We start from the raw sequence: 15,045 nt of genomic DNA on the forward strand, positions 1-15,045 counted from the left end.
TCACTGTAAACCAAATAATGCCTTAAAGTGAAGCACAGCCTTTTTTCACTCATCAATACTTAACCTGTATAGGCCTAAGAGTATATTTACATTATGATTTAAGTGTACAATTGCACTAAGCTTAAAAATCATCTAGAGTAAAAATAATAAATAAAACACCCAAAAACACTCTTTAAGAGTAAGTAAGTCAAGCACTGAAATAATAAATATAAATATAATTGAAAAGTGCCAAATTAGCAAAGTGCCTTAAAGCAAGGTCTGCCTGAAATCAAACATTTCATATAGTAGGCTGTTAAAAATACAATAGGCATATATATATATATAATGAAATATATACTATGCAATACTACATTATATAAACATAAATGCTTTTATGATATAATGCATTATAATGCATATTGCTTTTGCATTATGCTAATGATATTATGCTTTTATGATATAATGCATATTGAAGTTTTTTCTAGTATACTTGCAGTGATCACATTTTCTTCAAGAAAACAAAGGATAATTCAAAACTGTTCAAGAATAGGAGACAATTTGTGTTTGTTATGAAGATGTAAGAACAAAACCAAGGAAATTTGAATTTCAATATTTTTTAAATAAGTCAATCAATAAAGTAATTTTTAAAGAAATTAATAATAATAAACAAATCTAAAAGACAGTACCAAAAATTAAAAGATTTTTTAATAAAAGCTACAGGATGATTCACTCAGGACTGAACATACTTAGTTTAATATCTTATAGTTGCACAGTCACATTTGAATAATATGTAATGTAAAAACATACTTGGTCAACTGCTTCATCGTGAAATAAATTTCCTTTAACATGAATGCAATAAAGAATTGTTGCATTCATGTTTCATGCTCATTTTTTCATTTTATATGGACATATTCCACAAGATAAGTGTTCAGTCCTGAGTGAACCACTCTGTATGTGATCACTATACATATACTACACACAGTATAGTCTATATAAAACTAATTTATAGTATTGTCTGATAGTTTTGCTGTCTAATGGGTTGGTACCATAATAAACTTGACAGTGCTAAATTATTGTAAGATTACTACATTATTTATTTTTAACAAAGACTAATTTTATAAAATTACAATTAATTAAAATTAACTTTTTAATAAAAAAAATATAAATAATATTTGACATTAATATATTGCTATTCATTATGCAATCCAACAATTTTATTACACTTGGAATCAAAGTAGCCTATGTAAAGTATTTGAAGATTCTTTTCAATGTTAGGATTAAAGACAGACGATTTTTGTGAATGATAAATGATAAATGTATTTCCAGTTCCATTTAAAAAAATAAAATTCCAATTATGATGAGCCGCAGCAAATGTGAGACCAGATTAATTGAGTAATTTTACTCAATTAAGCCTGACTACATTATTATAATAGTTAAATCATTTTGGTTTAAAACTGATTTAAAAAATTTTATTACTTAAAAAAATTTTCTGTAATTTTGTTCATCTCATAAAATACCTCAGAAATATATATTTTTTTTTTATTAGAAATTTCAAAAGCTGAAATATTTAGCTGTCCCAATAGGTTTTTGCTTCATATTGAGATATATAAAGGACATTTTACAACCTTAACTAAAGATAAATTTGAAAATATTATTAAGAAATTGCTATTTATCTTAAACGTTTAAAACTAATATAATAATAATAATAATAATTTTAAAAAATTTATTTACAAATCATAAATGATAAAATTCAAAAGAAATTCTATGTAATGATTAGTCATTTCAATACTTTTAAGACTGAAAGCTTTTGGAAAATATTGATGAAATATATATGATATCTATTATACAGATGAAAAACTAAATATTATATCTATACTCATCAGACTATATCATAGTAAATAGAAAGATTAGGATAAATTATTCAAGATTACATCCTTAAAATAGACATTACAGGATAGAATCCAAGGTGGTCAAATATTTTAATGGATCATATAATTGTATAATGAACAAGCAGTTATTTATTGTGACATTGCCACAATGCCAGGATGCAATTTTTAATCATATTTTTAATTTAAAATATATGCTCTCCACTTCAAATTAGTAGTGGGTTGCCCCTGTACATCATATTTTTCCTTTAACAACAGAGTCATGCTGGTCATCTACCTAACAACTTTCAGGGGAAAATTTTTGAATTATTGACTTCCAGTTTGAATCAGACATAGTTAATCGGGGCCTCTTGCTCCTAAGGTTTCCATATCTGGTTTCATCTTTCATCTATCTAACTCCAGTCTCAAGATTAAGGAGATGAACAGACAGTGGGAATTTATAGGTTTGCAATTTTTTCAAATTTCAGCCAAATGATTTGAAACATGGTTTAAAAAAAATGTATAAGGGAAGATACTGTCCTTTTCTACTTGAGGATATCAATGCCTTTAATAGTAAACAAATATCTAGTTTAATATCTTTATAACATCTGACTAAAAATGAAAATGAACTAAACCAGTCTATTCACATGTGTATGTGAACCAGTGCTGATCTGTAAACAGTTTATTAGTGAGTAGTGATGCAATTTCACTTAAAATTTCATAATTTTATGTATTATATTAATAAAACTATTTAAAATGTATTTAACAGTCTTTTAAAAACATGTTATTTTATAACTTTTTAACATTTAGTGACAAGTGAACTGGCGATCAAAATCAGCCTTGAAAATTACTTGAAAACAGCCAACAAACCCATTTTTTCAAAATGATTATAACCAAATTTTGTAATTATATTTTTCTTACTAATTCAATCTAAAATGTGAAATTAAAACAGAGTTAAAATGATTTTTTATTAATTTCACAAAAATAGTAATCCATTTGGGATTAACATTAGAATGAAAAAACTGATTACTGCTTCTCAAACTTTCTCTGTTCACAGATCTAAACAGTTACTGGTAATACATTTAATATATTTCTAATAAATTTAGAACCATAAAATAAATTAATACAAATAATTTATTTATTTAAGTTTTACAAAAATTTATTTTCTTTAACTTATTTATTTATTTTTTATCAATTTAAAATAAATAATTTTGAAATAAATGACAGTATATCACAAAATTTCTTTTCTAAAATAGGCATTCGAAATTAAATTTTTTAATTCATAAAAATATATATAAAGATGAATATAACATGAAATAATTTAAAACCTATGCAATAAGAAATATGAGGAACTGATACAAAACCATCTCTATTAAAATTTAATGCAAGAAAAATATTTTATTGAATAAGCAACAGATTATTTACTAATTGTCAACAAAATGACTCAATTCCTATTTTACTCCATATCCAAAGTAAGTTAGCTTGTATTTCATATATTTGGAAAAAAAATTAAATTTTTAAAAGTGAATAATTTTACAATTGATAATTTTCCATTTCCAATGGATTTAATGTCATAAAAAGCTTTGGTTTCTTTTGGCAAAATGCCACCATAAAATGGACAATTGCTAGATATAATATAACCCTCAATTGTAGTCTTTTGATCATGACAGTTTTCTGATCTTTCATTTCTGTCAATATTTTCAAGACAAAATTTAGAACAAAGGTATGTGTATAGACAATTTTGTATCAGTTTTTACCAAAACATTATTTCTTAGGTTTACATTTATTTTATGACTGACATGAACTGAAAATAACAAGTGAAAAAATTCTTATCCAGGTAGTTATTGGCAGTTTGCCAACAACAAGTGATACACAGGTGGTAGTCTTACCTCAAAGTAAGCTTTATTCCAAACAAAAGATATGACTCATGGGAATGATTGAAAAATGAATTGAACAGTAATGCTAGGAAACAGATTAGACAAACTTTAGAAACCATAAAACAGCTAAATATTATTGAACAATCAGTTATAAGGATAAAAAATCTGCTACATTTACAGCAAAGGAATTATAGTAGAAAAACAAAAGTATAAACTAAAGATATATTTACTATTATGTTAAATATTGCTTTGTTTTCACAAGTTATTTAAAAAGTAATAAACATATATTTTTAGTTTCATATAATATATCAAAGTTTTACGTAATGTGTTATCAAAAGTTTTCATCTGAATAATAAATTTATTATTATTAAAAAAAGAAATAAGGCTTACAAAAAGAAAAATTCTTTTATTACCGATATCAATATTTTTGTACATGATTATAAAATATTAAAATAAATGTAGAAATCCATTTACTATAGTAAATGCAGTTTTCTTCATATAGAAATTGATTGGAAAAATTGAGATATTAAACCTTAATAAAAAAAAAATTAAATATTTAAGTTATGAATAATACAATGCAATTTGAAATATAACCTACAAAAGAGAAAATCAATCTTCTAATCAAAATTAAAAAATTAACCCATCATATAAAAATAATTTTTATCAATTGCATTTTAATTTTACATATGAATTTTTAAAAAAGTATATTGAATATTCTAAGTAATCAATTTTGTTTAATTATAAAATAATGGATAAGAATTAATAAAAAAAAAAATTGGTTTATCCATCCAAGGAATTTTTCAAAAGTTTATGGATTAGCTTTATAAAAGATGAATGAAAAATAAGCTGTAAATGTAATAAAAACAATTTTGAAATATATAAGAACTACTATGTTTTCAAATATTATAAAACAATCTTAGCATTTATAAATAGAAATATTCCAATTTGAAATTCAGAATTCAAGTTTTCTCTGAAAAATGACATAAAAAAATTACTGATATCAATAAAAGATGCATAATTCCTTTAGGGAAAAATATGATCACTAAAGCAAAGTTTCTGCCAGAGATCCAGAAGTAACAAAACAGACTCCAACAAGATAATCACAAGTCCCTATGGAGATACTGAGCATTGAATATTTGGTCCAATCTGTTCCTGCATCCATATTCAAGTCAATACTCTGAATTATGTAATAATTTAATCTATTGTTCATCAATGAATAATACTTAATTTTAATTGCAAAATAGTTTTCAATTGCAATGTTGAACAGATTTTAAAATATAACTTTTGTTCAGAAATTTTAGAATGAATCCTTAGTTTATCTTAAAAAATTGTCATTAAATGTAAATTACTAATAATGAAAAAATAAATTTAATTAGTTTTTTTAAATGTTTCATAAATTTTTTAATTATTATTTTCTAGCTTATTTTTATAGAATTTTTCCATAACCCGGCTTAAAATTTTTTTACGAGCAAATACATTAACTTTGAATTTGGTTATAAAAAAACTAAAATCAATTAGTATAATTAATTAAAATGTTTTTAATGTTAAGCTGTTATCAAAATTATTTTTTATACTATTTAAGGTGAATAAAATTAAATTTGTATATATTCATCAGTTAAAAATAAAATATGAATGTAATTATGATAAATATATTCTCTAATTTTAATTTTAAGACTAAAATAAAGTTTGGAATTTGAAATGTTGAATTTATATATGTATATACTTTTTTGCTTACTGAAGTTGAAGTTTCAAAAGTATTTTACTTCTTTAAAATGAATAGGCATTGAACATATCTAAAAAAATTTAAGTAAAAGAGTGACTGACTGAGAAAGAAAGGAGATGGACATATACAAAAAGTTAGTTTCTCTTGGGATATTATATTCCAGGCTCTACTGAATATAAGATGGCACATTATGTATCAAATTCCCAAATTTAATGTGTCTTTTTTTCTTCCAATTTAACAGAAATATGAATAATCACTATTTTATTTCATTACATTTGGAATTTAATAAATTTATAATTTATAATTTATACAACACATAAAGAATTCATTACTGTCTTCCTATTAACTATTATTACAATATAATTAATTCTTTAAATTAAATTTTTAAAATAATACATATTTAATAATAGTCATGTATCTATCTATACATATATAAAAAAGAAAGAAAACAGATCTTGATTCAATAAAAATAATTCTACTTTTGGTATACTCGGAGTAAATTTAGAACAAAAGAGATTGTACTGTCATTATGTGTTAATAAAAATATTAAATATATTAACTGTGTTAAATTTGTATTTATAACAATATTTAACAAATTTTCAATAAACTTTTTCTTTAAAAATGAGATGGAACATAATTTCAAACTAATTTTCATTTCTTTTCAACTTCAAAAATATAATTAAAAATTATCAATTACTTAGCTTTGAATTTTTTAGCATAACTTATATTTAGTTAAAAGCATAGAAAATTATAAATAAAAAAAATCCAAGAGAAAAATCTATTTAAAGATATCCAAGTTTATCATATAAAGATGATAAGAACATGTTTATAGGAAAACTTTATAAGATAAATGCAGTTTTGTAAAATGTTAATATTTAATGAAAACTACACCTAAAACTATTTAAGGAATACTTTATTTTCGTATTTTAGATATAAATTCAATTGAATCATTTTAACTGTACCAAAAACAGATATGTACTGTACATTCATAGATACAATATTTCATAAAAAAGCATTCAGTTTTATATCCAATCAACATAAAATTTTATCATATTTTTATAAACTGTTTAAAAAAATATTTTTTATAAGTATATAAAAAATTTGTGTGTAAGCTACATCAAATTATATTCTAAAAACAAAATATAACTGAACAAGTAAAATTCCCCTACTGCTTTTAACCACAAATTATTCACATTTAAAATTCTTTATTTTTGTTGATCTCTTTCCCTACTGTAATATGAACATAAAAGAAATCAACGTAAACTTCAAAATTTTTTTCTTCACTTTCCTTCAATAAAAAATATAAATGTTATTTTTCTTTACAAATATATTGTATATTCATTAAAATCTACTCTACATACTGAATATTCATTGACCGTAATTTCTTATCAATTTTCTTTAATTTACATAGTTATAAATTATATAAGTAACATGATAGAACTGATTATACTTTTTGCAATTTAATTGAAATTTCAAATGCAAAATTTTGTTCTTTTCAATAAACAAAACTCAAGATTATTTATAATTACAAATTCCTGTTCTCTACAGTAAAGAAGTTTATAAAGAAGTTAGTAATGTAAATTTTTGTTTTAAAGTATATAAATTGTTATAAATTATGGATATTTTATAACTTGATTATAAATATTGCTCACGATCAGAATAAAATATTGGCTAGACATGTTCATTATAATTACAGAAATAGCACATTTTTAAATTATAAATTATTTAAAAATAACATTACTTTTTTTTAAAATTAGCAACTTATATTTCAACTTTTAATGTTATGGAAATTAAATGTAAAACAAAAATATATATATTATTAAAACTTTCTGAAAATTATTTAGTTCACATTAATTTTTTTTTATTTTATAATTTAAATATTATTACATTTTTAGGAATTAAAACTAAAACCATTATCAATAAATTTTTAGTGAAAGCTAGAAGCAACAAAATAACTAATTTTTAATTAGTTTAATAAATTATTTAATTAAATTTTGGATTATAAAAATAATAATAGTAATTTTTTTCCTACTTCATTCCATGTTGATCTGCATATGAATTTCTAATAAATGAATATGTTAATGAAAGTTCTCTCCAGATTTCGGAAACATACAAATGATTATAGTTAATTTTCTCTATTTCATTATACACTAATTTCTTACATTTAGCCATCAAAACTATAAATTCTCATCAAACTAACCATCTAGGTACCATTATCTTGTACAGCCAGCATTGCCATAGTAACACCTATTGGTGTCAAAGTCAACCATGCTTTGCTTGTAGTCGATTAGCAAATTAATACTATTGTGAGCAGCTGTTATCACAGCAAATCTTATAATCCTTGTTCAACATACAAATATAATCAACCAATCTTAATTTATATTCATAAGTTTTTATTATATATTTTTTTCTTTAATAACAAAGCTAATTTAGTTGAAAATTCGTAATGCATGTTTAAAGGTTAATATTCTTCTAATAAGAATTTTAATTTGTTGTTCTCTGCATAATAATATTATTTTTTAATAAAGTTTATATTTCTTATTATGAACTTATCAGATAATTGTTTCTAAAAATAGTAATGTTTGATGTTGAGCTAGTCTCTTGAACATTGTTTAATATTTACTGCTATTAATAAACTATTTTTAATTCATATTTTCCTTAAATAAAATTTAATAAATGTAATCAATTTTTGAAAATTAATTTTTAACTCAAATCAGTTTTTTTGAAATTAATCCACAAACCACAAAATGGATGCTAGACATAAACAATATATATTTTTCTGACTCATGAAACAGATTAGATGTTAAAATATGTATTGTATTTCATGTACAATATCTTTTAAGTAAATATTCAATTTTAATATTTATTTTCCCAAATGATATATCCAGAATGACATGCTCTTTCTTGAAAATATGCCAGCAATTTATATTATAAAAAAAATTTTGTAGCTTACCCCTGGTAATGTCTTCTGTTCGTGGAGAGCGTTCTGAGCCTTGATAGCACTTTCTCTAGCACAGTAGGTTAAAAAGGCACACCCTAAAATTCATCAAAAGAACATAACTTTCAGTAATTAATTTTATATTAAATAACTAACTAAACACAAAAAATAAAAATATATAATTTTATGTTCTGCTTCAGTTTGATAATTAACAAAAGTATTAAAAAATAATTATCTAAATTAATATATCAATGTTTTTTACTTTATGTAATTATTTATCCATAATGAGAAAGTTAAGACAAATTAAAAATTAACAATTATAAAGAGATATTTATTACGTGCGAATAATGCTAATTTATGGAATATGTAAATAAAATCTCTAATCTGTGAATCGTAATTATCAAACATTTAACTTTTTAAGTTTCATCTGTATAACCTTCATTTTGGAAAGTTTTAGTTACAAATGATGCCATTTTATTTTAGTAAATGGAGTCACTCAAATGATAATTTCTATTGTTAAGTCCCTTTGCCAACTTGTTATCTCAGTAAAGAAAATTACTTTATTGAAGTTGTAGATCATTAAATTCTAAATTAACATGCATAAGTTGCTAATTAAATAAAGTTATCAGATATATTTTATTTTAAAATTGTATTGTCTGTTAATTTTATTCTTTTATCAAACAGTTATTTAAGGTTAAGAAATTTAAATTGCAGTTTTTAATTTTAATTTTTATTTTTACAGTTGATGTTAAAAAGGACAAAAATGATTATTATTATTATTATTTTTTGAATTATTTTATATTCATCCAATTACAGGTGCTTAGATGCCTTCCAGGGAGAGAATACTATTGTCATTTTGCCAGCATCCAGAATGAAATAAAAGGATGAATGCCAATTCTAAGGAAAATATATTTCAAAATGTTCAGTATTATTATTTCAAAATGTATAGAATCATAGAATACTAAATATAATAATATAGATTATTATTATACTGAGTATTTACTAATAGATAATATCAGATTTTTAGTTCTAATTTTCCAGAAATCAGTTATTTAAATCATCATGTAATAAAATATTGTTTAATTTAATTCTATTAAAAAATAAATATACAGTTTAACAGTTATCATTAAAATGTGAAAATTAGGTAAGATTAAAAAATGATAGAGTTAATACATAGTGTTTATATAGACATAACTATTATTTTTTTACCTTGAAAAAAATGTAAAGTTTTTTTAAAAGAAGCAATTTCTTTAGAGCTTCAAGGGTAACATTAAAAACGTACATAAACAACTTTTACCCATAAAAATATCAATATATCATTCTAACAGTTGACTTTTCTCTTTATTGGTAAACACTTCTATATAACTAACCATTAATACTTAAAAACAAATTTCGATAATTAAAAAATAAAAAAAATGTATATACGAAGCATTTCTTAATATTTACATTCGTAATTTAAGCAATAAATGATATTAATTAAATAAATAAATAAACTGAAATTATAATTAATTTCATATAAATGCGCATTATACGTTAACATTGCTTAAAACTATACCGCAATATATAAATAAATTTAAATCGATTATAATAACTTTTTAATTATCCTTTTACATTCTCTATATAGTAATAATAATCAATAATTTAATTAAGTGATTTAATATTAATTGTCATTAAATTATATTCTCCTAAAGTAGGATTATTTTTGTTGTACATAATTAGACTTGCTTATACATGAATTAAAAATAAAGCATTTGAATAAAAATGTGAAGTGTACTAAAACGATTCGACGCGTAATTTTATATAAAAATTTTGTTTCGTCGTATATTAAATAAAAGGAAAAGCAAAGTCGATAAAAGTAATATAATCTATCAAAGATGTTACGAAAGGATCCTGAGGCAAATCCATTTTGTAGACAGAATGCACTTATATGAAAGGAAAATATCTTAAAATAACATTAATTGAGGCGTTGCTGTTTTTTTCACCATTTCCAAAATACTGTATGATGTTTTTAGATGCAATAACGTAACGACCTTGAAGGGGGTCTACCTTTCCAATATTCTCCGAAAACTTCTCCCTCCCCAAAGGGTCAATGTAACAGCCTACCTTATAAAATTTCGCAATCTTTATAGTCTCTTTACGATACGTTTATAACACGTCGACTTTGTACTAAAATAAAAGCAATCATATAAAAAAGTTCAAAATTACGGATTTAATACACGGAAAGAAAAATAGTTATTTCTTAATTGTAACACATAATAAAGTAAAATTTTATTATTTTAAAATTAAATTATATATAAAGGAAAGATACTAACTACCCTTTATTGGGTCTTTTAACAGAATAAATGTAGCAATTCAACCTCATTACAGAAGCAAGTTAATGTAAGAATTCGATTAAACGATGATATCATCATCCAGATTTGTAAACAAACATAAACAGCTGATGACATATAACTTGTAATTATACATTATACCTTTTCTTCCGAGAATAATAGATCAATATCGGAGCGATTCTATTAAAGAATTAAATGAAAGGAGGAGGGTTTAAAAAAAAGCGATACTTCGAAATTCGCAAATGCAAATGACTCAATATTGAATTTTTAAGTTGTTTACAACAGTAAATTTTATTTAAAAATCTAAATGGTGGAGTGTAGGGAGATACGACATTTTTCAATGGTAGTTACAATTTCAGACGTTGCAGCGTGGTGGAAAAGAAGACCCAGACGGAAAAACCACATCAGATAAATCAAGAGAATGAAAGGTCACTAAAGCAAATTAGATCTTGCACAGCTGCCAATGTTTTTGCTTGTATCGTAAGGAAAAAACGGGCGCGAAACGAGTGCCAGAAAAGTTGTCTCTCGTAATCATCGACTACAATGAAAATTAGACTTATTTTCAATCCTACAGGTGCAACGGCGGCGAAACAACGAAGAATACGAGCTGTCGTTTCCCACGTACCACAGCGATCCGTAAAGCATTTTTATCAGCGACGGTTAAGAGTTCGTCAGGAGAACGTACGAAGAGGATTGTAAAGCACGAGTTAACACCCGCGACCTAGGAAAATTACAAGCAACGTGGATGTCCAATGTCAAAGAGGTGCGCACTGACTCGGCCAAGGTGGTGTCGGTGATTAAGTAATAGAAAAATGGTGGGACATCCCACCACGTCGCTGGAAAGTGCGGTACGAAAAAAAAAGAAGCTATGGTTGCCGTATTGATCCCCCGTCAGAGAATGAATGAACCGTTCCTTACCTTTATGCATGCCCGTGTACTTGTCTTTGAGAACCGTCAATTCGTATATCTTGCCGAATTGTTCGAACAACGGTTTCAGATCCTTCTCATCCAGATTGCGCGGTATCTGCCCGATAAACAGTTTGATGGTGTCGTGATCTTTCATCGGCACTGACTGATCGGGTGGGGACTGCGGACCGTTCTGGAGATGGACGCTTGTTTCCACCACTCCGTTGTGCAGCGTAGCCATGTTGGACAAGCACGCACCACACTATAGTCCCGTGCTTTGGCGGCCACGCGCTGTGCACGCGCAGCGCAGACTCCCCTTTTCCCGTTTCCTGATTGGTTAATGCCTTCAAACCGTTCTGTTATGAACGTGGGAAGGGATCGGGTGTGTTTCCGACTGTCCTTTTTGTTATTCGTATCTTCCCGAAAATTCACCTGCACTTCTTACAAGTGTTGAAATAACTTTGTGCGTTTTCTATTTCTAGTAACAACATTTAATTTCTACAACACGTTGCCTTCAAAATTTTATCGCAAAAAAAAAATAATCTTACGTATCGATTACGCTTACAAAATAAAAATCACTATTACATCACCCAAAATAGCATTTTATTTATTTGATTCTTTTTTTTTTCTTATTCTCCTTTCGATCGAGAAGGTAATCGAACTTTTTCATACTTTCTGATTTACAAAAATCTTTTTTTAAAATATATTTAACATAATCCTTATACATAAATTCATAACATAAAATTGCTTAACGCACGATAAAGTAGACAATTAACTTTTAATACGTCACTTTTTATACCAAATTAATGCTATTTTTATTTATTAAAATGCGAATAAAAACGCTTTTAATCTTAGTTTAAAAAAAACCCTCACTGAATTAAGTAGAATTATAAAATTCTAAAAATATTTTTAAAATATTTAATTTTTATATTCATATAATCTTTAAATGATTTTACATAATCAAGATTAAAATTGTTCTTTTATAAGCTTATTTTAGTTAATTAACATTTAATAAAAGTGAACTTTGGTAACGCTATTAATTTTCCATTGTTTTATATGTATTTTGGTTTCTGTTGTTATAAAACTTTTATATAACTTTCACTAGTTAATATTTTAACATTAATAATATATCTCTAGACCTATTCAAAACTTGTAATCACGTAAACTCTCACACAGAAAAATAAATGTTAATTGCTCCCTAATTCGTTGTTAAATATATTTAAATATTGCCAAATCTAAATTTTCACGAACAATTTAATCGAAACATATTACACCATGACGAATTTTTACAAGCACCAACAGTTTCACGCATTTGCATTAGATACATTTTATCTTTTAACTTCCTATACTTAACTTAACCTTCCAGATCCATTATTCCATCATATTAATCCGAGAATTCCACTCTTTTTGAGGAAATTACCATTTTTAGACAGAATGTATTAATTTCGTTTGCTTTGATTATTATAATGAAGGAATTCTGTCTTTTTAAATTTCATTAAACTGCTATTTTGTGGTGGAAAAGATGAGATATCAGACCAGACAGCGAACTGGTTAGTGCTGCCAAACAGTCTCCAAGCATCGTCTTAAATATTGATATCTGTCATTTTTAAGACGTTTCAATGAGAAAAATCTTCGTTTGTCTGCTGATATAGCGTTTCCTTTTCATTTTTTACATTCTTTTATCTATGAAAATGAATGTTTTCAAAGGTATAAAATGTAAATTATCATTAAGGATTCTCAGTTAATTTTTCTCCGGTTTAAAACAGCTGCTTTAGAATTTCTCATTTAACATTGTTAAACTTTAATTATATATATACAGGTTATATATAAACAAAATAATTATAATATACTATTCGTTATATAATTAAAAAAAATGATTTATCGTGTTAAAATGAACTTCAACTTAAATTAGTGAATAAAGTTCAAACTTTAAACATTTTCTTACTTACTGAATCTTAAACAAATCGCTAATTTGCTAGAAATTAGAAAAAAATAGAAAAGAAAGGAAATTAATTACATAAAGGTACGCAAGAAAATCTAATTATTGCCAAAACGCTGAACAATCACTTTCTATTTCCGAAAGGTACTCAAGAATTAATTCGCATTTTTTCGATTTATAAACGCTTAAGAGTATGTCGTACAAAATAACCATAAGCTTATTTTGTTGTCATTTTCCAATATAACCTTAATGCGATATAAAATTTTTATATAGATACAACAAAAGACTTTTTGAAAATGCCGTCCTTTCTTCTAAAAATTCTCACTTTTCGCTAAACTGCTTTAAGTTTCTTCTTTTTTTATACTTTTTCGTTAATATTCGAGTAAAGTTAACTCATTCGCTACGGTAAATTTTATAAAGGTATTTATGTAAATTCTTCACTACATGATAAGACATCTGTTAAAGAATATACAATTTGTTCTAGAATGGTTTCTGAAAGTAAAATACGAATTAAGTATCGATCTACTCATCATTTTATAAAAGCGCTTCTCTTATGCGATTCAAAACCCATGGCATTTCACCATTGGTCTATTACTCCGAGTGATGAAAATAAATGGTTGAAGCTATTCGTTTCAAAGTCGACGGTTCTGAAGAAATCCGATTGAAGAATATTGTCCAAAATGCAACAGGGATGAATTTAGCGCTTGGTTTGACTGATCCCAGCAATACTGTATTGGTCTAAATAAAAAGTTTCTTTGACACTTTGTAGTAAACATTTCGGAGAGTTTCCTTTATACTGATTATATTTGTTATATATATGTCTGTTTTTCCAAACTGGAAAAATAAAAATAAAAAATAAATTCATAAACATCAAGCTTTTAAGCTTCGAAATTTATCTTCATTTAATATACAGTAGCAGACATGCGTTTTTAAAAGACATATTCTGTCCGCTGATAAAGTTTACATAAATTTTCTCACAATGCGACATGTGTTTGAAATATTTTTGTTTTTACTATTCCTAAGCACTCTGCGTGTTTAGTTTATCAAGGCTCTCATGCAATGTGCCCGGAATTAGACCCGTGACACAACAATATGGGGTGCAGCGATCACATAATGTTCGTGTTTGAAACTCAAATATAGACAAAGTTTTTGATTTTAAAAAATCGTTGCGCATTTTTACATTTCGATTTTTATTTTTCTATCATTCAAATTATTTTTTATTCTTATACTTTAGTTACATTAACATATCAAAAGCATTATAAAACATCGGCTTTATTAGAAAGCGCAATACACACACACACACACAAAAAAAAAAGGAAAAAACACGCAAATAAATGCGCTTTGATAATTTATTTCCTGTTATATATACATATATATATTATATAATATAATCAGATTTATATTCTATGCTATTTAAATTTATTAAAATTTTATGCATTTAATATTAAATTATCTAGAATATAAAATGTTTCCTGTGAGCAATTTATC

The 15,045-nt window shown here is 25.1% G+C and overlaps 1 protein-coding gene and 1 long non-coding RNA gene across 7 annotated transcripts in view; one reads left to right on the forward strand and one right to left on the reverse strand.

Moving 5' to 3' along the window:
* Positions 1–11,905, reverse strand: part of LOC136985744 (CUGBP Elav-like family member 4) — a 424,677-nt gene extending 412,772 nt beyond the window's left edge. For 3 of the 6 annotated variants that reach the window (XR_010882380.1, XR_010882378.1, XM_067283092.1), the window contains exons 1-2: positions 11,631–11,905; positions 8,398–8,480 (exon numbers count right to left, since the gene is read on the reverse strand). Coding sequence is in view for 2 of the 6 variants with exons in the window: in XM_067283092.1 (XP_067139193.1) it covers positions 8,398–8,480; positions 11,631–11,859 (312 nt within the window). In the remaining 4 variants the exon portion in view is untranslated. The remainder of the gene's footprint in view (positions 1–8,397; positions 8,481–11,630) is intronic. The other 3 variants (XR_010882383.1, XR_010882379.1, XM_067283093.1) reach the window with 1 other exon arrangement.
* Positions 1–15,045, forward strand: part of LOC136985747 (uncharacterized) — a 33,224-nt gene that overhangs the window by 4,118 nt on the left and 14,061 nt on the right. The window contains exons 2-3 of the long non-coding RNA XR_010882384.1: positions 5,502–5,658; positions 9,199–9,325. This is a non-coding gene — a long non-coding RNA (uncharacterized lncRNA). The remainder of the gene's footprint in view (positions 1–5,501; positions 5,659–9,198; positions 9,326–15,045) is intronic.

This window comes from Centruroides vittatus, unplaced genomic scaffold, assembly GCF_030686945.1.
Source record: "Centruroides vittatus isolate TY-2023 unplaced genomic scaffold, ASM3068694v2 contig_976, whole genome shotgun sequence".
NCBI lineage: Eukaryota > Metazoa > Arthropoda > Arachnida > Scorpiones > Buthidae > Centruroides > Centruroides vittatus.